This window comes from Perissodus microlepis, chromosome 9 (assembly GCF_051167445.1).
Source record: "Perissodus microlepis isolate ML-2025 ecotype Zambia chromosome 9, ASM5116744v1, whole genome shotgun sequence".
NCBI lineage: Eukaryota > Metazoa > Chordata > Actinopteri > Cichliformes > Cichlidae > Perissodus > Perissodus microlepis.
The window spans coordinates 8,804,586-8,828,764 of NC_140469.1; the positions used below are offsets into that span (position 1 = coordinate 8,804,586).

At 40.1% G+C, this 24,179-nt stretch overlaps 1 protein-coding gene across 1 annotated transcript; it reads left to right on the forward strand.

Annotated features, from left to right (window-relative positions):
- The first annotated feature begins 827 nt into the window (after positions 1 to 827).
- Positions 828 to 22,113, forward strand: LOC146379977 (protein NLRC3-like). Its single transcript, XM_084938904.1, has 10 exons — positions 828 to 878; positions 3,236 to 3,373; positions 3,503 to 3,619; positions 8,444 to 8,522; positions 10,710 to 10,938; positions 11,119 to 12,919; positions 13,460 to 13,633; positions 15,386 to 15,559; positions 19,710 to 19,756; positions 19,927 to 22,113. Exons 2-10 carry the CDS (start codon positions 3,285 to 3,287, stop codon positions 20,454 to 20,456), a joined length of 3,240 nt encoding a protein of 1,079 aa, XP_084795030.1. The 5' UTR covers positions 828 to 878; positions 3,236 to 3,284; the 3' UTR covers positions 20,457 to 22,113.
- Positions 22,114 to 24,179: the final 2,066 nt, after the last annotated feature.

Genomic DNA, 24,179 nt, shown 5'->3' on the forward strand with positions numbered 1-24,179 from the left:
ATGTTGTGTTTTATTGATTTTTATTGTGTTGTCCCCTGGCTAGGGTTGTTTTAATTCATTTTATATTTTTAACTATTTAAATATAATAAATTATATTTTAATTATACAGTTTTTAATTCGTGTGCTTTCCCTTGGCGGCTCCACTGCTCTGTCCGTTTGGAGGAAAGTTTCCCTCCTTTAAAAACACTGTGGAAATAAAATCACCTTCGCTCCGTTACATATGGTTGCAGAGACCCCTACAGTAGAGAAACATGCAAAACAGTGTCCAAACCTTTGTGTTTTAGCTTTATTTATGTCTTACACAGCATCCCAACTCTTTAGCTAACTTAATAACTTTAGCTAAAGTGAATAGTTAGTCTAATTCATTAGTGCAGCATTACTGGTCATGCCATCAGCCTGCAGTGAAGTCATTTGAAACTTACAAAGTCTCTCCATGTGCTGCATTCAGGAGCAACAGTGAACCGTCTCAACGGATGGCTGCTCTCCAGAGTTTAGAAACAGTTTGGATCACTTTGAATGACAGCGATTAAAAGGAGGTTTTTGTATCAGTACTAAGCTATGTTGATTTTAACGCTGAGGTATTTTTCAGGGAACTTTACTGATAATTAGGAATTTGGAGAAAGACACAAAGTCACTTCATTATTTAAAAAAAGCTAAATCTGCTCAGTGAAAAACACAAATGATTAAAAGATTAAATGTAATGACACAAAGTTAAACAGTCAGAAAGCCATATAAAAAAATGTGCCTCCTCCCCCTCCCACCTGTCCTGTTTCAAGTGGAGTCCCGCCTCCTTCTAGTAAGCAGCTCACCTGTGTGTCCGTGTTTAGTGTCCGGATGTGGAGTGGAGCTTGTTGTTGGTATTTGTGTTTGAAGAAACTGTAAGTTTGCTTTGTTTCCTCCTTTTAGAATTTGTCTTTAGGAACTTTAGGAGGAGAATGTGAATTGAGACATTTGTATTTACATAGCATACAATAAATCAGATGTTTGATTTGAATTGGACTGTAAATCAAACAAACTCCTGGGCTTGTGATAGTGTTTTCAGCTCTGTTAAATAATGTGTTGTTACTGCTTCACAAAGATCAGGTGTGCTTCAAATTGAAACTCTACTGCATAGAGTTACTAGTTTTTCTAGTTTAAACTTCCACTGAAAAGCGTTTCCTTCACTTAAAACACCACACATCACTTGAGGCAGCTTTGTTTCTCATGAATATATTGAAGGACAGAGGACAGAGCTTTTTGTGTTCTACTTGTGTTCTAGTTCCTCTCAATAAGCAGCTCACTTTGTGTTCTCAGTCCTTCTGTATCTAATATCTGCACATAACTCCTGAAGATTGACAGTTTTTCTTTGCTGTTTTAAATCCCAGGACCAGAAGCTTAGCTCTGAGATCCAGAAGGAGATCATGTCTATCTTAAAGGTTAAATCAGATTTAACACAAGTCTGATATTTAAGTTTGTTCTCCATAGAAGACAGAGGATAGAAAGGATTTATTTGAACTTTGAATCATATAAGGTTATTCCTGCAGACCACGAATAAAAATACGTTTTTAACATTTAAATGTCACAGTATATCTGAGTGAAAAATAAGTCAAGATTTGTTTCTTTAGCATGTCTATAACAACCTCAGTTGAGCAAAGATATCCTGCTTAACTAGAGCTGGCAGCCAGTAAGCAGATTTTTAGAGCCCAGATCTAAAAATGTGTAAGAGCAGTTGGTTCATAGACCCCTTGGCCTGAGGAACAGAATATGACAGGTAGTTACTTACTAGAGTAAGTACTACTGTACTGCATGACTTTTTTAAGAAAAGCAAGAAATTCTGTGTAATAGAGTAATAATTTTCTTGAATAACAACCCCAACAGTGCACATCACTGTGTGAACTTTACTCTGACTCAGTCTGAGCAGTTAGACAACATTTTTTTGGAGTGAACACATAAAGGTGTGGCTCACAGACACACAGAGTTAAATCCAGTCTGAAGCAAGACTCAAAGATCAGTTTGTACACAGACAGTAAAAAACTGCATTTACAGTCTGTCAAAAAAAGTGAGCACATCCCTCATATGTTTGTGAATATTTTGTTATATCTTTTCATGGGACAACATTGAAAATATGATACTTTAATACAATGTAAAGTAGCCAATGTACACCTTGTATAATGGTGTAAATTTTTTGTCCCCTCAAAATAACTCAACATACAGCCATTAATGTTTAAACTGTTGGCAAAAAAAGTGAGTACACTCGTGTGATTTCAGGATTCATGTATGGCATGTGTCAGCTCCATGGCAGTAAACACAGGACTGATCTGTTAATCATTTGAATCCAGAGTGATATTGCTGCCTCCGTCAGTCTGTGGAGAAGGCGGAGAGGAGCCGCTGCTCTCACTGACACACTAACTGCAGTTTGAGCTCGGCTGCTGTTCCACAGTAACTGCTGTTAGGTGGACACATCTTTTTGACCATAACCAGTTATAGTGTGAACAGCGGTTGGAGGTCGGGGGTTCGAACCGGCGACCTTCCAGTTACAGATGCACTTCCCAACGCCCTGAGCCACGGTCGCCCCCATTATGACAACAAGACAAAGGTTTTTGGATTTGATATTCAGACTGACTTAATTAGATGAAATAAAATTATTAAATATTAAATTCCTGAAAACATTAACAGATAATTAGATATTAGTTATCAGGTATGTCAACAGGCAAAATGAGATGTTGAGACTGAAGAAACATGTTAGAAATAAAACACTGATGAATGTAGTATTTTTAAAATCTTAGCATCTTTAACTCTGCCACCTCTGGCTTTCAGGGGAGGGGAGGAAGTACTGGAGAAAGAGCTCTAACTCTTAAACTCTTACTCTTCTCCTCCAATTGAAGTTAAAGCTACACAGTAAGAAAAAAACAACAACAAAAAACTCCCCTTGTTGTGAAAATCTGCCTCCACCTGTCTCCTTTCGTTTTCTGTTCACATTAACACACTTACAGAGACAGAGTCACTTATTTTTCTTATTTACAGTGAATCAGTGTGTGTCAGTGAATGCTTCGTGTGTGCTTTATGTCTCCATCTAGTGGACTGATAGTAGAAGTAGAGCAGCTGATGGCTGCCTCTGCCTCACACTGCTGTCTGACTGCATTCAGCTGACACTGAGATGAAGCAGAAAAGAAACACCTGATATTTGGACAGCACACATGATGGAAAGGAGGATTTCAGTTGATGTGCACATGAATGATTTGTGTTTCCTCTGCAGGTGAAGGTAGAAAGTGTATGTGAGCTGATGTGGATGTGAATTCAGCAGCATGGATCAGTGTGAGGACAGAGAGGAGGGAGTCCCTCCCTCTAAACCCACTCTGTTTGGGGAAAATGAGAGCCAGACCAAAGCTCAGAGGTGAGATGACCATCTCTAACTGTCCATAACTCTTCTCCAACTCACAGCTCAGCACTCACATCACTGCTCCATCATTATTTCCTTCGGGATGAATAAAGTATGATCAATCAATCAATCAATTATTCCCAGGAAAAGACGGAAACGTGGGAGAAAACATAAACATGGAAAAGAACCCGATACCACCTGTGTGTCATTAAAGAGCGACCCCATTCATTTTAAAGCCCAGCAGTTGTCTGCTGCAGAGAGGTGAGCTGTTAGTAACATGAACTCTTTGAGACCTGACTTAACTGATTGATGTTGTTGGATATGAACTGCATTGCAAACAGGTCATTCCCTCAATCTCATTTAAACTGTCTCTTAAAAACAAGCCTTTGGTTTCTTTTTTTTCTTTTTTTTTTTCTTTTTTGTGTCCCGTTTGGATCTTTAGCCATCAGAATTGTTGTCTTAAGGCCAAGAAAGATGCCAAGCGGATTTATTTTACCAAGTGGATCATCATGGCCTTGCCATATTGGTCCATTTGATTGACCTTTATTATAATTATGAATTTATTTTATTTTCGGTTGCTACAAACGGGACAGACATGACTGGGGGATAGGACAGGGAAAAAGAATGAAAGAAAGAGAGGGAGAGAAAGAAAACCAAAGGGGAGAAGAGACGGTGAGAAGGGGGGGAAGAAAGGAAAAAACAAACAAACAAAACACCTGGATCACCTGTATGGAGAAAAAAAACAGAAGAGAAAACAAACAACAAAGAGCAACATAATAAAAAACAGCACCATCACAATAAACTAGCTAGCAGTAGATAACAGTAGATACTAAATAATAAACGATATTGTGCAGCACGCAAGATAGACAGCGCACAATGTGCTTTGAGGCAGCAGCCAAGAAAGGTGTAGTCCGCGTCTGTGAACACCCGTGTGTACACCTGTGTGCACACCTGTGTGGATCAGCATGCTTGTATTCCAAAGGTTTCTCCATGTAACGATCTGCTAGGGAGTGTGGGGAGCCATAGCCCCGTCCACCAGGGTATGAAGCAGGTATGGAGGAGATCCAGGCCCCAGATATCCAGAGGCCCCAGAGTACAAGGACCCGAGGAGGACCACCAAAGGGGGGGGGGAACCGTGCCACCCTCCTGGGAAGAGCTGAGTAGAGCCCCAAAGGAGAGGTCACCCCGCAGCTACGGAGCAGAGGCCAGAGGGGGTTGCAGTGGCGTGCCCGCGGGCTCTGCCGGCAGCCAGCTGTGCCAGAGAGGACCGAGCTTCAGGCCCAGAGGCCAGAGGCCTGAGGGCATCCCACCCCCCGGAAGGAGCCCAGCCGGGCCCCGCCAATCGGCCACCAGGAGTGAGCCGGTACATGCATGAGCACCCAGCCCCAGACGACAAGGACCACCAACGTCTGAGGGCATCAGCCACCGGCAGGGAGTGTGGTGAGGGGAGATAGGCCTCTGTACTTTAGAGGGCCTGAGATGTACCCAGAGAGGTTGAGTCTAAGACCCAACCTGACATATAGACACAGACAAACAGGCACACGTGGACACAGACGTGCATTCCCACCCCCATATGCACAACCAAATACTCGGCACTCACCCAACGTGTAGACAGACACAAATAGACACTGCACAGACAGTCACACTCCCCAAACATACTCTATATCCCAGGTCCAGGTACCCCCGCCCCCAGAGGGGCATGCCGCACCTAGACCCAGGAGATGTAACCCTTCTCTCTGGGGTGGAGGCAAGCGGACCACCTCCTTATCTGCAGTAGCAGGGAGGCCCCGCATCCCAGACCCCAGTCTGACGGCCAGCACCTCCTCCCAGCCCCCCAGCCCTGACGGCTAACAGAACCGGGGTGAGTGAAGACCCCAAACCTCCCTACGAAACCTCCCTAGAAGCCTTTGGTTTCTAAACAACTGAAAACCCACAATCAGTAATTTTAAATTAAACGAGTTCCAGCAGAAGATGTATACATTTCTCGGTAATAACTGTTTTGAAATTAACAGACAGTTGCTGCTCCATAGTTTATTAATTGATAGAGATATAGAGTTTGATAGTTTGATAGAGAGAGGGATTATATACAGTGGGGAAAAAAAGTATTTAGTCAGCCACCAGTTGTGCAAGTTCTCCCGCTGAAAATGTTGAGAGAGCCCTGTAATGTTCATCACCTTAACTATGAGAGACAAAATCCTGAAAATCACATGGTCTGATTTTTAAAGAATTTATTTGCAAATTATGGTGGAAAATAAGTATTTGGTCCACTACAAATAAGCAAGATTTCTGGCTCTCATAGACCTGTAAGACCTTTCTCCACTTGTTACCTGTATTAATAGCACCTGTTTGAACTCTTTATCAGTATAAAAGACACTTGTCCACAACCTTAAACCTGGGTTTTCTGACCTGGCGTTTTGAGTTCCGGTGTTTTTGTTGTTTTGTATTATGAATTATGTATTAAGTTCTATTTGTTAGTCTATAGTGATGGGATTTCTCGGCTCACTAAAAAGAACCGGCTCTTTCGGCTCGTTCACTAAAAAGAGCCGGCTCTTTCGGCTCCGAACCGGCTCTTCAGGTTGTTTTGTTGCTTTAATTAATTTATTATTAACAATAATATAAAAATATGCACAAAAGTAATTACTAATGTAAAAAAAATGGTTTTATTTATATATCTTTATATATAAATATATGCGATGGCCCCTCGAGACAAAGCACATACAAACTCCAAAGCACATTTCTAGCGTTAACTGAACTTCCTTAACAGAGCTACCTAGATCACTTAAGTTACACAATTGAAAGCATATGTGTATTGTTTGTGTATTTATACACAAGCACTCATATATATTCAAATAATTAAAAAAAATGTTTATTTACCTGTTACTACCACACACCAAAACCGGTCGTTGGTACTTCCTGGCTTGTGTAGCCTCTAGGTAACAAAAGCTCAACACTGCGCCTAGCATCCTGGAGCACTTGTTGTGTTTTGTACGTGTTTTGGAGTTTTTACGTGTTTTGGAGTTCGTACGTGCTTTGTCTCTAGGGGCCACCGTAAATATACTTTTATTTATTCACTCCACATAAAATGTAATAAATAAATCATATATTACAAAAACCAACTATTCACAGTTCAGCTTTTAACTATTTAAATTTTCAGCTTTTTCCTTTTAAACAAATTTCAAATGAAACAACACAAAACACTGCAAACCACAACACAATTAAATATAAATTAAAATATGAAAACAAAAAAAGATGCACATTCTCTGTCATATGGGCCTGCATGAATAAACTTTCTGCATCCTTTATCATCTGCAACTGAAAATAGTTGTGGATGATTACTATACCTTTCTAATATGACGTTGTTGTCCCTGGCTCTCTTTCTCTGTCTCTCCCTCCCGCTCTGTTCCTGTGCTACTGCGAGTGTAACTACCGCCCCTCCCCCCTCTGCCCAGCGCAAAGCACAAGGCTTGCATGCGGAGTGAAGCGGAAAAAGGTGCGAGAAACAGGGTGAGAGAAGGAAAAAAAAAACCCCACGGCTCGCGATAAGGAGCCGGCTCGCGTCGTTCACGTCAAAGATCCGGCTCTAAGAGCCATTTTGTTCGCAACCGACACATCACTATTAGTCTATAGTTTATTTCTATAAGGTCTAGTTTCTTGTGGTCCCAGTTTAGTTCCCTGATTGTTTAGTAATTTCCCTCTGTATAGCTGACCCCTGTGTCTCCCTCTGTGTCTAAGTTTATACAGTTATGTGAGTTCTTGTGCCTTGTGTCCACTCCTTATGTTCAGTTTTTCTCTCATCCTGTCGTGACTGTGCTCTCTCGTGCCCCTCCATGTTCTCTCTCACCTTCCAGTCCGTCTCTGTGTCCTCCCCATTTTGTCTCGTGTCTAAGTTCCCTCAGCCGTGTCTCCCAGCTGTTCCCTGTTGCCCTGTTCTCCTTCTGTATTTATTGTCTGTGCTCACCTCCATTTGTTGTAGCGTCGTCCCCTCACGCTGTGTGTCACCTCCATGCTCCTAGTTCCCTGTGTTCCCAGTGTAGCCCCCTACGTGTCTTGGGTTTTTGATTTGAGTTTCTTGTTTATAGCTCCTTGTGTTTAGTTTAGTACCAGTGTGTTTTTTCCAGCAATAATACTGCCATTTTGAGTTCATCCCTCCCCGCGTTTGAGTCCCTGCTTTTAGGTTCTATTTCCTGCCAGCCACGCAGTGAATCATGACACAAGCAGTCAGTCACACTCCAAACTCCACGATGGCCAAGACCAAAGTGCTGTCCAAGGACACCAGAAAAAAAAGTTGTAGACCTGCACCAGGTTTGGAAGACTGAATCTGCTATAGGTAAGCAGCTTGGTGTGAAGCAATCAACTGTGGGACCAATTATTAGAAAATGGAAGACATATAAACCCACTGATAATCTCCCTCGATCTGGGGCTCCACGCAAGATCTCACCATGTGGGGGTGAAATCACAAGAACAGGGAACAAAAATCCCAGAACCACACGGGTTCTGGAACGACCTGCAGAGAGCTAGGACCAAAGTAACAAAGGCTACCATCAGTAACATACTACGCCTCCAGTTTCTTAAACTGCCGCGACAGTCTACACTGCATTTCTGACATACAAAAAACACTGGAATCAATGGTACTCTTCTTGCTGTCTTTGACTGCTGAGGTTCTCTATAATATTTGGTAAAGATTTCATAATTTTATTGCAAATTCTATGAGGATACTGAGCTGTTCATAATTATTAAAAGTTATTTTTTGTTAACAGGATTTTTACAAAACCAGAAATCACTGTTCAGCTTTTGTTATCAGGGTTTGGATGTGCACAGTTATTGGAGTTGCATGTTGTTAATGTTCAGATAACAAGAGAATTATAAGATAAGAGAGCTGACATGATGTTTTTGTGCCAGACAAAGACATCATGTCACGTAAAATAACCTCATAATTCACATATTATCAAGTGAGAGGTTTATTTTTTTGTTTTTTGTTGTTGTTTTTTTAATTTCATATTCTTTTTAGTGCAGAGGACCAGCAGGTTGCATTTTAGGTTGTAATGTTTTGTTGTATTATTCTGATTCTTTATGATGTCTCCACAGAGTGGACCAGAAGAGCTCAGAGGTTCCCAGTGGTCAGTCTTCCCAGCAGCATCAGACACACCTGGACTCTATATTTATGGTGTGTACATGTGCAACAACTACTACAAATACATCGGCAAATATCTAGCATCTAGTATTTTAGAAAAAAACAACAAAACAGTTTATTTAAGAAGCGCCTTTCAAGAATCGAGTACACCTTACAAGCAGTTAAATAACAGACAGTATGGCTACTCTTTCAAGGCTACCACTTGAGAAGAGAACATACTACATAATGCTACATAGTATTGGGTAGTATTGCAGTGAATACTGCATAACATTAATCAGAAAAGGCAGGTTTAAAAAGATGTCTTAAGGCCTAAGGTGTCTTAAAGCTACTTTAAATATAGAGAGAGAACCAATGTTGTGAAAGTGGCATGGAAGAAAGTTCCAGTGCACACTCAGCTGAAAGTACTGGAGGGTAATTTGAGCAGATGGGAAAATAACAGTAGCAGAGGAGGATGATGTCAGAGTACGGGAAGGAGTGGAGCTGTGCAGAAGATGTGATATGGAGGTGTGACTTTATGGAGATACTTTGAAATAAGAAGCAGAATCTAAAATCAGTGTGATATTTCACAGGAAGGCAGTGAAATGGTTGAAGAGCAGTAGTAATGGGTTCTATTAATGACACAAGCAGCTGAATTTTGCACCAGCTGAAGTCTATGGAGATATTTGTGTGGAAACTGTTGAGAAATCAGTTTTACCCCGGTTCTTTTTTTATTCCTCGAGCATCAAGAGACAGCACCGGAACTCAGTAGTCATTTTCACAAAACCTTTATTCATCTTTATTCATCTTCATTTAAGCATCTTCTAGAAGGGGAGATGTGCAAGGCTGGTGTCCCTCTGCAAATCTTCACTCCTTTGTCTGTGAAACACAGACCCCCATGGTGTGCTGCAAACTCTGTGTTTGTGTGTGTATGCACGAGCACGTGAGTGCCTGTGTGTGCGCGTACCGTGTGTATGTGAGTGCACGTGAGTGAGTGTGCATGTAGGTGTGGGTGCGTCGTAACAGTCAAAGCACTGTGTGTGTCTCTGTGTACGTGACTTCCTGTCGGTCATAAAAGTAATCTCCTCACCTAAACTACACAACATTCCTCTACACAACATAGAAAACAGAGTTAACATATTACAAACACTGAGACTCCCACTCTGCATCCACTGGACCATTGGCCTCTTGTTGTCTTACATTTACATTTACATTTAAGGTGGAGAGTCTCCTGCAAACCTACTTCTAAGTTTATAACAATTATGAGTTTTTATTAAAGGTACAAGCATCAGCATCCGCAATCCCCAACTGTAGCTTCCTGTCTCCTTTTATGACAGCAGACCCCCAGTGTCAATAAATTCCTTTCCCTCTAAACAATTACACACACTCACAAGCCTACAGCTAAGCCAAACTGAAACACACAGACAAATCCTTCCTTATTCCTCTGATCTAAACAAATTTAACACATCATATTCTAATAATTGTTTTCTTGTACTCACATAATCTAGAAAGGATAAAATTATAATAATCCATATGGAATATTACCTAGAGCAAGAACAGCAGTAGTGTTATCTATGAGGAATGATAACTAATATTATGTAGCTGGAAATATGATCACCAAGTAATAATACTGATAAGTATTTCAAAGTGTAGGGCACTATCAAGAGAAACATCTAGGCTCCTCAGCTCTGAATAACAATGTATGGACATACAATGTACTATATGGACTACCTGCCACATGCTGTGGGATCGTAAAAATTATAGTACTGAAAAGGGCATAAAGGTATTACACTGCACAGCGCAATAAAACTGAGGTGAAACATTTCAGGTGGCTGAAAGATACTATTATAGTTGAGAAAAGAGCTCTACTGTTCGTTTCACCACATCTGATAAATGTTCCATAATATCCAGATTTAGCTGCAGATAGAGAATCCTTATAGTTGTGTGTGTGAGAGACATGTTCTTATGAAGAACATATGACATAACTTGTTAACTTGACATGTTTACACAACATTTAGCTTTAACAACAATATAAAGGGATAGATATATGGAAAATATTCTGACAAAATGTGGATTTTACCTTTTCCCGCTTCTTTTAGATAACCAGGGTTTGAATTTCATTGAGGGATTGTGTATATTGAGCCTAATTAAACAGATTTCCAGAAACACACCTCCTTCTATGTTCTTTGTTTTTCTCCTGTGTGAGAAAGGTTTTGGGGTATTTCATAAAATATTCTGTTCCAGATGCTGGAGGACAAAATAATCTCTTTTGTGAAGAACGAGCTGAAGAAGATCCAGACAGGTCTGAGTCCAGATGACCTACAATGTTTTAAGAGTCAATGTGAGGATGAGGCTGTATTACAGAGTGTGGATGAAGAACAGAGTACGAGCAGCAGAGAAGCATTTGTGATGATTACAGTGGACTTCCTGAAGAGAATGAAGCAGAATAAGTTCGCTGAGCGTTTGCTGAGAGGTGAGAATTATTCTCTAAATAAAAAAACATTCTGAAAAAAAGTGCTAAAACGTTCAACAATATTTCAAGTAACACAAAAATACATTCAAAATATGTACACTTGATAAATCCTTGATTTGTGTGTGTGTGTGTGTGTGTGTGTGTGTGTGTGTGTGTGTGTGTGTTTATTGGGTCCTTAAGGAACCTGCACTCGGAACTTCCAGTGGCATCAGCATGAATTTAAATCTAACATGAAGAAGAAGTTTCAGTGTGTGTTTGAGGGGATCGCTAAAGCAGGAGACCAAACCCTCCTGAATCAGATCTACACAGAGCTCTACATCACAGAGGGACGGACTGTAGATGTCAGCGATGAACATGAGGTCAGACAGATTGAAACAACATCCAGTAAACCAGACAGTCTAGAAGCAATAATCAGACAAGAAGACATCTTTAAAGACTCATGTGAAAGAAATAAACCAATCAGAACAGTGCTGACAAAGGGAGTGGCTGGCATTGGGAAAACTGTCTTAACACAGAAATACACCCTCGACTGGGCTGAAGACAAAGCCAACCAGCACATCCAGTTCATATTTCCATTCACTTTCAGAGAGCTGAATGTGCTGAAAGAGGAAAAGTTCAGCTTGGTGGAACTTGTTCATCACTTCTTTACTGAAACCAAAGAAGCAGGAATCTGCAGCTTTGAAGACTTCCAGGTTGTGTTCATCTTTGATGGTCTGGATGAGTGTCGACTTCCTCTGGACTTCCACAAAACTGCTATCCTAACTGACCCTAGAAAGTCCTCCTCAGTGGATGTGCTGCTGATAAACCTCATCAGGGGGAAACTGCTTCCCTCTGCTCGTCTCTGGATAACCACACGACCTGCAGCAGCCAATCAGATCCCTCCTGAATGTCTTGGCAGGGTAACAGAGGTCAGAGGGTTCACTGACCCACAGAAGGTGGAGTACTTCAGGAAGAGATTCACAGATAAGAAGCAGATCAACACCATCATCTCCCACATTAAGACCTCACGAAGCCTCCACATCATGTGCCACATCCCAGTCTTCTGCTGGATCACTGCTACAGTTCTGGAGGATGTGCTGAAAACCAGAGAGGGAGGGCAGCTGCCCAAGACCCTGACTGAGATGTACATCCACTTCCTGGTGGTTCAGGCCAAAGTGAAGAAGGTCAAGTATGAAGGAGGAGCTGAGACAGATCCACACTGGAGTCCAGAGAGCAGGAAGATGATTGAGTCTCTGGGAAAACTGGCTTTTGATCACTTGCAGAAAGGAAACCTGATCTTCTATGAATCAGACCTGATAGAGTGTGGCATCGATATCAGAGCAGCCTCAGTGTACTCAGGAGTGTTCACACAAATCTTTAAAGAGGAGAGAGGACTTTACCAGGACAAGGTGTTCTGCTTCATCCATCTGAGTGTTCAGGAGTTTCTGGCTGCTCTTCATGTCCATCTGACCTTCATCAACTCTGGAGTCAATCTGCTGGTAGAACAAGTAATTACATCCCAGATGTCTGAAAGAAGAGAAGAATCTGCAGGGAGACACTTCTACCAGAGTGCTGTGGACAAGACCTTGCAGAGTCCAAATGGACACCTGGACTTGTTCCTCCGCTTCCTCCTGGGTCTTTCACTGCAGACCAATCAGACTCTCCTACGAGGCCTTCTGACAGAGACAGGAAGTAACAAACAGGAAACAGTTCAGTACATCAAGAAGAAGCTCAGTGAGAATCTGTCTGCCGAGAAAAGCATCAATCTGTTCCACTGTTTGAATGAACTGAATGATCATTCTCTAGTGGAAGAGATCCAACAGTCATTGAGATTAGGAAGACTTTCCACAGAAAAACTGTCTCCTGCTCAGTGGTCAGCTCTGGTCTTCATCTTACTGTCATCAGAAAAAGATCTGGATGTGTTTGACCTGAAGAAATACTCTGCTTCAGAGGAGGCTCTTCTGAGAATGCTGCCAGTGGTCAAAGCCTCCAACAAAGCTCTGTATGTATGCATCTATATACACGTTTATTGTTGAAATGTTTATGCAACTATGGTCTATTGCATCTGGAAGTCTTAGTATTTCTGAAATTGTGGAATTAACCCTTATCAAAGTGGACCCAGAGCTTTTCTTTAACTCTTCAAAAACTAATATAAATGAAAAGAAAATTATAAAAATCCCTGGAGTGAGCTAAAGCACCTTGTTTCCAACAGATGATAAATGGTGGTTTCATCGGGGGTTCATTATGTGATAATTAATAATTATTTTGAACTGTATCAGGCAACAGCAATCACTGGTATTCTAATTTGGAAAGTATGCCTGTGTCAGTGGTTACTGATCTATAATCAGTAAAAGTACTAGCTCTCTACTTGCTTAACGGATACAGAGGTGTAACTGTGCTGTTTCAAACCTAATTCTATTTTTTTTCTATGCTTGATCTACGAGTTGTATTGTTATTTATGAAGCAGAGTCAGAAATTTTTTTTCTGGTGGTAAGTTAAAAATAAGTTATTTAATTTCATCACAAATTAAATTGGTTTTCAGATTGTTTGGCTGTAACCTCACAGAGAGAAGCTGTGAAGCTCTGTGCTCAGTTCTCAGCTCCCTGTCTTCTAGTTTGGGAGAACTAGACCTGAGTAACAATGACCTGCAGGACTCAGGAGTAAAGCTTCTGTCTGCTGGATTAAAGAATCCAAGCTGTTCACTGAAAACTCTCAGGTGAGGATTAAAGCTTTTTTCATTAATTTAGGTTTATGATCTGGATTATAGTATTGATCAAACAACAACATTGTCGAATTCAAAATTTAGCTATTATTCATATTTATGTTAGCCTCTGATTTACTAATTCATTTATTCTTTTTCATAACATTAAAAAAATTGAGTATGAACCTGTGTGTATAACATGCTTTTTAGCGCCAGTCTGTTGAGAGATTTCAGATATTTTGGATTCATAACATATCAATTTATTTTCATTGTTACAAATTGTTTCATACAGGATTGCAGCAAATGTACTTCAAACCTTTTATTTAGGAGTTTGATTTATTTGTGTTAACCCTTACACCCTGGTGAAATAGTTTCTGGATGAATACATGATGAGAATTTTCCACATCTCCTCATCTATCCTTTTTGACTTCCTTAAATTAAATAAATAAATAAATAATACAAAAATAACTTTGGAAACCTAAATAAACTAAATAAATTAATAAAATGCCACTTGGATGAGTGACGAAATGTTTCTCCCACAAAACGCTACGTCCAGATGAACAGAATCAACTTTTGGAGATTTACTTTCCTGGATGATTGAGAATGCATCAAGAAGAGTAAAGTGTTGTTTTGTGTAGCTTAAACCTTTCAGCTCAATTAATTTAAAACTTTTACATAGTGACTCATATTATACTGTGATCTATATCTGCTTTTGAGAGCACAGTTTCAAATTAAATTCTTAGTATATCACTAGCACTATAGTCTCTGTTTCTCCAGTTGTGTCACTGCTGCTGTACTGCTCAGTGTCAAATGTTTTGTTATTCATCTGCCTCTTTCAACACTACTAGGTACATTACTGTCCTGAAAATATTCCTGGAAAAGTAGGAAGTGTAGCCTAAAACAGAAACTTCTTATAAACCACCAATTCAATTTTCCCTGTTCTGTGACACAACCTCCAAGTAGAAAAAAATGTAATAAATAAAAAAAACCCCTCTGGTTATTGGTTATCTGTATCTGGTTATCTATCTCCAGTGACTATAGTGTTTCCGGGGCCGGCGCAGGTGACACAACAACAAATTTGAAACTGCAACATTGACTTAATTGAGGTCTCTGGGGAAAACCTGAAATCAAAAATCTTGATCATCTGAATGCTTTGGCAATAATTTTGCACCAGATGACCTTCTTGATGAAAAACCTCTTTATATATCCAGGCTTGGGACCAGTAATACATTACAATGGTGCCAAGGACAGCAGAGTTGTGGCTGGTTCTTTCTTTCATCTGACCAATAGTGCAAAAATTGAAAACATTTTCTCTCAGAGTGATGTTGAAAAAATGGTTTGAGCATTTGTTACTTTGAAGTCGACTTTGACTGTAGTCATTATTTTCTAAATGCTCCCACAGAAGTTTTCAATTGCTCCAAATTACTGTGGTGAGATTACAGAGACAGAGGCAATGAAAGAGAGATCATACTTCTCCTATAATATCTTCTATTAAGTGGTTTCCTTTTAAATTCAGAGTTTAATTAAAATAATTTTCTCACAAAATGGAATGATCAGACCATAAAGAAAGCATAATAGCATATTCACTTTTAGAGTGCAAGGTTACTTGTGGTTCTTAGTGTTCCCAAGAAGAGATTTAGGTAATTAAACTTGAAACAATAGTTCTATTAAGTCAAATGGATGTCCCTGAATTTGGAAATAAGAAAAACAATAAAACAATCCTTGTGTGCAGTATTCACAGATGGATTTTTTTTTGCCTGTCTACAGTCTATCAGGCTGTCTGATCACAGAGGAAGGCTGTACGTCGCTGGCCTCAGCTCTGAGCTCAAACCCCTCCCATCTGAGAGAGCTGGACCTGAGCTACAACCATCCAGGAGACTCAGGAGTGAAGCTGCTGTCGGCTGGACTGAAAGATCCACGCTGGAGACTGGACACTCTCAGGTAGGGGAATAATGTCTGATAGAGGAGGAAGAGCTGTAAACTTTAAATAATTAAATTCTGTAATCTGTGTTTGTTTCATGCAGATGTTACATTAACACACACACACACACACACACACACACACACACAGGAAACCTATATATATTACACCAAGTGTTTCTTCTTCTTTCACCTCTTTTCACTCTTTGCAGCTAATCATGTTATTTTATCTCTGTTATTAATCTCTTGCTTTCTTCCAATGTGTTTCTTTTCATCCATCTTCCTCTCCTCACCCTAACTGGTTGTGGCAACCCTTTTTTTGGATCTGCAAAGCAAGTTTTTTTTTTTTTTTTGGCTGTACCGTTTGGTAATTTAGCAATCAGAATTATTGTCTGATGGCCAAAAGGATGCTATTTTTTCAAGTGGATCATTATGGTTTGCCATATTGGTCCACTTGATTGGTCTTTATTATAAATTAAATTAAATTAAATTAAATTAAATTAAATTAAATTAAATTAAATTAAATTTCATTACAAACTGGACATACATGACTGAGGGATAGGAGAGGGAGAAAGAAAGGGAGAGAAAGAAAAACAGAGGTAAAGATGGACAGTGAGAAAAGACAAGAAATCCGGTGGATATCCTGTTGAAAGGGGAAAAAAGAAAACAAGTAAAAAGAGAATACCACAGTAGGGGTAGGAATACCACAGCAACAACCTCAATAAGTCTAAGTAACTGTAAATAATAAATATCGAATGTTAGTGTGCAGCACACAAGACTGACAGTGCACAATATGCTTTGAGGTAGCAGCCAAGGTAGATAGTTTGTGTCTGTGAACATCCATGTGTGCATGAGCGCACTTGTATTCAAAAGGTTTCTCAATGTAACAATCTACTAGAGCGTGTGGGGAGCCATAGCCCTGCCCTGCATGCCTGTTTCAGGGTATGAAGCAGGCATGCAGGAGATCCAGTTCCCTGACATCCAGAGGCCCCCCAGAGGACGAGAGCCCAAGAAGGACCATTGGAGGGGCAACCATGCCACCAAAAGAGCTGAGGAGCTGAGCACCCAGCTCCGGACACCAAGTACCACAAACACACCGATGGCTAAGGAAATCAGCCACCAGCAGGTGGCTGCCAGAAAGCAGAAGGTGTCAGCGCGGCCCCTACCGAAAACCCTCAATATGTTAGGAGGTGGGCACCAGCGCCAAAGGTGGGGTGGAGTACAAAGACCATCCTCTGGACGCCCTATAGCATGCCAACTCCCAAGGCCCTATATGTATGTGTTATGAGGCCCCAAATGGGGGCCCAGCCCTTTAGTAAACTTTTCAAATGCAGGTTTGACAGCAGAAATGAGAGAGATCTGTGATGTCTGGGGCATTCCTCAACTCTCCTAACGGCCTGCAAGCAAAAAAGTCATAAATGCTGATAATTTATTTCTGAGTAATTTTTCATGTACATAAACATGTATGTTAATAAAAGTGCCTGTGTGAGATTTGGGACACAGCTTTGACTAAGAACTTTCTTTTTGTTCTTACTTTATGGCTTTAAAAAAAATATCGAGATATATATCGTATATCGCCATCCAGCTAAAGAATATCGAGATATGAATTTTAGGCCATATCGCCCAGCCCTACTCTGAGCCCTTCTTGAATGACTCTTCACCATGACAGACTGGAACAGCGGCCGCTGCAGCCTTCTGTCTATTTATCGTTTCCCTCTTTGCTAACTTGTGAACAAAACCCTCCTCAACATGGGGCAGCAACTCATCCCTGATTCAGAGTGGGCTCTCCACCATTTTCTGGCTGAGGACCATGGCTAAAGATTTAGAAGTGGTGATTCTTATTTCTGCCACTCCACTCAGCTGTGATTTGCTCCAGTGAGAGCTGGAGGCTCCACTATCTAATGGCTGTCCAAGCCCGACAGCTTCATGGTGATCACAGAGAGGGACATGCAATGTCCCGCTTGAGAGGCCCCAACCACGACCCGACACACAATAATGTCATGAAAGGATATTTTTAAAAGGGCTATGCAACATGCCCAATAACTTTTCATTCTGATGATCTACAGAATCATTTGAGAACAAAACAAATTTCACTGCTCAAAAACTTCACTATCTATAGTGCAGACAGTGTGGATCCTCTAAACTAAGTTTGTGGGATACGATCTTTAAAGAAATGAAGATCAAACTGTCGTTGTTTGTATTTGCTTACACAGCATGTCTTGTAGAATTAGCTGGAGTCATCAGCAACAGCAGAGAGCAGTCATATCTCAAGTCTAATAACAACAGACAGGAAAAGATCAATAAAGAAACAACTTCCCCAAACCAAAACACAAATGAAACAATAAGAAAAACAGGTTGAGCTAAAGTATATTTAAAGTTCATCCTGATTAATATAAATGTCACTGATAGTTACAAATATATTGGAAATCCAAAATACATACTACTCAGCTGATGTCTTTCTGTCCAACAGTTCCTCTTCTAGACTTGCAGGAGTTTGATGTAATCTGGGGAGTGATGGTCCAAGCCCCAAAGACAGTAAGAAGCAAGCAGAGGAACAAAGCATTAAAATAAATACAGGGGTTACAGTTTATGTTATAAAAATTCATATGGATTGAAAACAAGCCCTGCTCCTAATGGCTGCACCTTCCAAAAACGCTTAGTCTGGGCTTTTATCTAGTAGCTGCTGACTTTTCTTTTTCAAACAATCAACATAAAATTTCACTGAGAGATATTTGTGTATAAGGTTTTTAAAGCTGTGGTGTTAATTTTTAAGTAACATGAGCCGAGGGGCAGCTGCAACGCTAGGCTAACACTTGCTAACTAGCAAGTTGATAAACCTGGTGCTAAACTTAGAGAAGGCACAAAAACAATTTGAATGAGTGTAAACATTTACTCACCAAATCAGTGTAAAGAATTGCAACAATGACAACAATAATCCCTTGAGCTGAAGCTTCTCCAGCTGAACCCAGATTTGCTCAACATATTCTGGGAAAAAAAAACCTAAGTGCCATGAACATGTGGACTGACAGGAAGAAAGTGACATGTCATTTTCAAACCATATCATTTTGTCCTTCTGCGCTGAGAAGCAAAATTTCCAGCTTACTATATTTTTCCTAAGTTAAGACAACTTAAATAAACTGGGTTGATCTGCTTTTTGAATTTAAAGTACTGGCAACTTACTGAAATGCGGTCAGCTACTTAGTGCTTAGTGCCGTTTGCGTTAATCTCGTTAAAATGATGTTAACGCCATAACCGCATTAACTCTCTGTTGGCTCATTAACGCGCTAGCGCCGTGCAGCCCCAAGCACGGGCGATCTTCATTAACTCGCTAACAGAGATTTGCTGCGTTAATACGGTTATGGCATTACTGTCATTTTAATGAGATTAACGCTGACAGCACTACTTCATAGTGATTCTAATATAAAAAAATGAACAGGTAGAAAAGTTTTTTTGAGTCTAACAGAGCTAAAGTTCTGTTAGCAGAACTTGTCCTGGATGTAGTGTGTATTTCATCATCACACTTGTGTCCTTTTGTGCGATTAAAAATAAAAGTAATATTTATACCTCGACTATAAACCATTGCAACAAGAAAAACTGATTGTAGCACAGTTTGGTTGAAGACAAATGCATTTTTTTTAAATAATCACCCTGCGTCAAAACAACTCAACAAACTTTGCAACAGAAGTAAGAACATAATTGTAACTGTGATGTAATTACAGCATTCAGTACAGTTACATATTACACAGTAAATTACAGATTCCCAATGTGTGCCTTTTCTTGTTTTGTATATATTTCTCCAGTTTGGTGTTTATGCCTGCTGTCTACTATTAATAGTACTTGGAGGACTTGGAGCGAGCTCGCCCATGACTTTGTTTTACATGTACAATCTCAATAAAGACACCAAAGACAGGGAGGTGTCCTTTCCAGCTAAACAATAATGAAGGTCACTGTTTGAATCAGTCATATTTCTTTCAATACAGTGATGTACTGACAGATCCAGGATCAGTCCAAATCATCAGCGGTTCTATCCACCTAAGGACTGAAGTGTATTTGTGAAAATGTTGGACTGTTCTTTTATCAGTGTCTAACAGTATGTGTATGAAAGCCATGTAATGTCCATGTGTGCATGCTGAAAGAGACTGTGCTGGTCTGACTCCCCTCCTCCTTTCAGGGTGGAGCCTGCTGGAGTCCAGTGGTTGAGACCAGGTCTGAGGAAGTGTAAGTGTGTTTTTAATGTGATGCATGAAAACAAAGCAGCACACATTCAACCATCTTCAAACTGTCACATCACTCATTCACATCTCTGATGTCAGGAGGCATCAACGTGTCAATCAGTGAACAGATGATGGATCAATAACTGCAGCTGGATTGTTTGTTCTCTCCACCAGATTCCTGTCAACCCACAATTGACACAAACACAGTACACAGAAACCTCAAACTGTCTGACAACAACAGGAAGGTGACATGTGTGATGGAGGTTCAGTCGTATCCTGATCACCCACACAGATTTGATGTTCATCAGCTGCTGTGTAGAGATGGTCTGACTGATCGCGGTTACTGGGAGGTCGAGTGGAAAGGAGAGGTTTGGATGACAGTGAGTTACAGAAGAATAAGAAGGAAAGGAGTCAGCAATGACTGTTTGTTTGGAGAGAATGATCATTCCTGGAGGTTGTACTGCACTAATGATGGTCCTATTTATGTTTGTCACGATACCAAATTCGTATCCACCACCACCTCCTCCTCCTCCTCCGTCTCTAACAGAATTGCAGTGTACGTGGACTTTCCTGCTGGCACTCTGTCCTTCTACAGAGTCTCCTCTGACACTCTGATCCATCTCCACACCTTCAATACCACATTCACTGAACCTCTTTATCCTGGATTAAAAGTCTTTATGGGTGCCTCAGTGTGTCTGTGCTGAGTTGAGTGTAAAGAGTGTCCTCCTGTTAGAGAAACACTGACTGTTGAACAGATAGTTCAGTCTGTACATGTCTGTCTCTTTCACTCAGAAACATGTTTTCAGATTCATGGATTCAGTTGATGTTTTAAACTGTTCTAAATGATTTCTTGTAAATTTCTTCCTCTTCAGTCATTTAAAGACGGAAGATACTATTATTCCAGGATCCATGTTTTTTTTCTGCCTTGGTTTTTGGTTAGTTGTGTTTTTCTGAAGCTCAGTTCACAACCAGCTCCTCTGCATTTTCATCAAGCCTGAGCTCATTAAAATGAATCCAAATGTTTGAGTTCTCTTTCTTAATGGGGTTTTTCCAAAGTCTCCACATGCTCTTACTGTTTCACTCATTGTTGGAATCTCATAATTTGAAAATGTTTTGTATAAGCTGAAAATATTGGCTCAATAATTTTAAATGCAGTTATAACCAGAATATCATTGTTTTGAGGGATCATAATGCATGTGGCTTATCTAATAAACAGCAAAGGCTTCAATCCTGATTTGAAAGTAGTCTTGTGTTTTTCCAATGTTGAACAAGAACATGGTGCAGGATGTTGGTACCAGCTTGGTTATCAAACACATGAAATATGTAAATATGTGTGTATCGCACTGCATATGTTGTGTATCACTTTAGTTTGTATGAAATATGAAAACTATCACAAAGCGTCCTGGTGAAGAATCTGCTGGAATTTGAGGATGGATATTTTTTTTTTAGAAGCTGTTTCATTCATATGATTTTAAAAAGTGCTGCATCAAAAACAGAGAAAGTGAAGACAGATGTGTTTGTGTGCTCAAAGGAAAATCACAGCAAAAAGCCTTGTGATGGAATTAGGCATTGCCTGTTCTGAAGCCCTCTAGTGGTTGTTTTGTGTATATTATTATTCCAGATCTAGCCAGGGGCCGTTTCACCTGTGTTAATCTGTTGCCATCACAAGTTGTAAGTAATATTGTTTGTTATCATTGAAACAGGTTCGAATCAAATTTGAATGGGTATATAACCTAAGCTAATTAAAGTTGATTTATGCAGGAAATATGGCTGAATATGAAACTTGATCCTGTTATTCATGGGTACACGTCACTGTGACATGATAGGCTTCATGCTTCTGCTGGTGGCTGTGCAGCACTCATTTAACAAAGTAGAACACACAAAGATTTATACAGTGGCCCTGAGAGGCCAAACGGACTGCAACTTCAGAAAACACTTGCAAAAAGAAAAATGCTGCAAAAAGGAAAACGCTGCAAAAAAGAAAGACACTGCACTGCAACTTCAAGAAAAACGCTGCACTGCAACTTCAAAAAACACCTGCAAAAAGAAAAACGCTGCAAAAAGAAAAATGCTGCAAAAAGAAAAACGCTGCAAAAGCACACAAAGCACAACGGAAATAGGAAAAAACACAACGGAAATGTTCCTGGGGAGACAATAACCCGACGGACCAGTTGCACGAACCAAAACATGCTAACCAGTGCGCTAGGACTGGGACACACTTCAAAGAAGTGGAGGAGAGGTAAATGTGTTGTAATCTCATGATTCTAATAATACTACAGATATCTGGAATATACATTCAAAGATAATTCTAACAAAGATAATGTTTAATGTAGCCTTAGAAATGAAGCTTTTTTAAACTCGAGAACCAATACTAATAAGTCAAAGTCATTAAGGAATATTGCAGTTAATGTGTTCAGGTTTTAATTTGGCATTGTGTCTTCATCAGGCAATGTATTGTCCATATTGTGGAATCCAGCTAGTGGGGCAAATTGGAGTTTTTTTGTGGGTCCTGTGGAACTAACATTCAATTTTTAGCACCTTTTATAGAGAATGGTAAGCACTTTTCAATTCAATTCAATTCAATTTTATTTATATAGCGCCAAATCACAACAAAAGTCGCCTCAAGGCGCTTCATAGATACAGAGAAAAACCCAACAATCATATGACCCCCTATGAGCAAGCACTTTGGCGACAGTGGGAAGGAAAAACTCCCTTTTAACAGGAAGAAACCTCCGGCAGAACCAGGCTCAGGGAGGGGCGGCCATCTGCTGCGACCGGTTGGGGTGAGAGAAGGAAGACAGGATAAAAGACATGCTGTGGAAGAGAGACAGAGGTTAATAACAGATATGATTCAATGCAGAGAGGTCTATTAATACATAGTGAGTGAGAAAGGTGACTGGAAAGGAAAAACTCAATGCATCTTGGGAATCCCCCGGCAGCCTACGTCTATTGCAGCATAACTAAGGGAGGATTCAGGGTCACCTGGTCCAGCCCTAACTATATGCTTTAGCAAAAAGGAAAGTTTTAAGCCTAATCTTAAAAGTAGAGATAGTTTCTGTCTCCCGAATCCAAACTGGAAGCTGGTTCCACAGAAGAGGGGCCTGAAAACTGAAGGCTCTGCCTCCCATTCTACTTTTAAATACTCTAGGAACAACAAGTAGGCCTGCAGAGCGAGAGCGAAGTGCTCTAATAGGGTGATATGGTACTACAAGGTCATTAAGATAAGATGGGGCCTGATTATTTAAGACCTTGTATGTGAGGAGCAGGATTTTGAATTCAATTCTGGATTTAACAGGAAGCCAATGAAGGGAAGCCAAAACAGGAGAAATATGCTCTCTCCTTCTAGTCCCTGTCAGTACTCTTGCTGCAGCATTTTGGATTAGCTGAAGGCTTTTCAGTGAGTTTTTTGGACATCCTAATAATAATGAATTACAGTAGTCCAGCCTGGAAGTAATAAATGCATGAACTAGTTTTTCAGCGTCACTCTGAGACAGGATATTTCTAATTTTAGAGATGTTGCGCAAATGGAAGAAAGCAGTTTTACATATTTGTTTAATATGTGCGTTGAAGGACATGTCCTGGTCAAAAATGACTCCAAGGTTCCTCACAACGTTACTGGGCACTTCACTTTCCTAAGTTCTAGTATTTATTGCTCACCTTTTAATTGCTTCATAATGACTTATATACACCACAGTAGCTTCAGTAGTGCGTGTTAAACTTTTTTTTTTTTTTGGGGGGGGGGGAATTATCATTCATGTGCTATTCCAAAAGTACTATATTCATTTCCTTATTCTAAGGTTTTTGTATTGTTGAAGACTCTGTATGCAAAGATAAATCAGAATTCCAAAAACGCAAAGGCATGAACTGGTAGGTACTAAGAACTGTATTCTGGTTTAAGCCTGCCACCGGTTCTACGGCATATTTTTAAAAAATTGTTTATGACTTGTCTATAGCAATAGGGCATATGTACACAGTGATGAAATTCTTCTAACTTCTCTAATTTTGCTCATTTTGAGTTGTCAGCATAGAGGTCTTAATGAGAGTGATAAGTCCTGAATCCTGGTCCATGTTCTTTGAGCTTTCTCTGGCCTTTATTTAAGCACACATCAATAAGACTAAGTACTTGAGTCATGTTTATTGAGAGTTGTTTCAGATGTGGTATTTTTTTAAAAACACTTATTAAGTGCATTTGTGGATTCCTGCGGTCGTAATTATCTTTTCATGTTTTCTCTTCAACCTTAGGCCCAGTCTCAGTCACAGACATCATCAATAAGTATTTCTCTGAGGGCCATCCATATGAAGTGATCCTGGATTTTCTTGAAAACAAGCATAATATTTGTATGAGTCTGAGAACATTAAAGAGGAGGCTAAAAGATGCTGGAATGACTAGAAGGACTGACTTTACTCCCACTGACATTGTCATTTCC

Coding starts and splice junctions, on each gene's coding strand:
- LOC146379977 (XM_084938904.1), top strand. CDS start 3,285: ATGGATCAGTGTGAGGACAGAGAGGAGGGAGTCCCTCCCTCTAAACCC. Junction 3,620..8,443: donor CAGTTGTCTGCTGCAGAGAG/GTGAGCTGTTAG, acceptor ATGTCTCCACAG/AGTGGACCAGAAGAGCTCAG. Junction 15,560..19,709: donor TGGAGACTGGACACTCTCAG/GTAGGGGAATAA, acceptor TCCTCCTTTCAG/GGTGGAGCCTGCTGGAGTCC.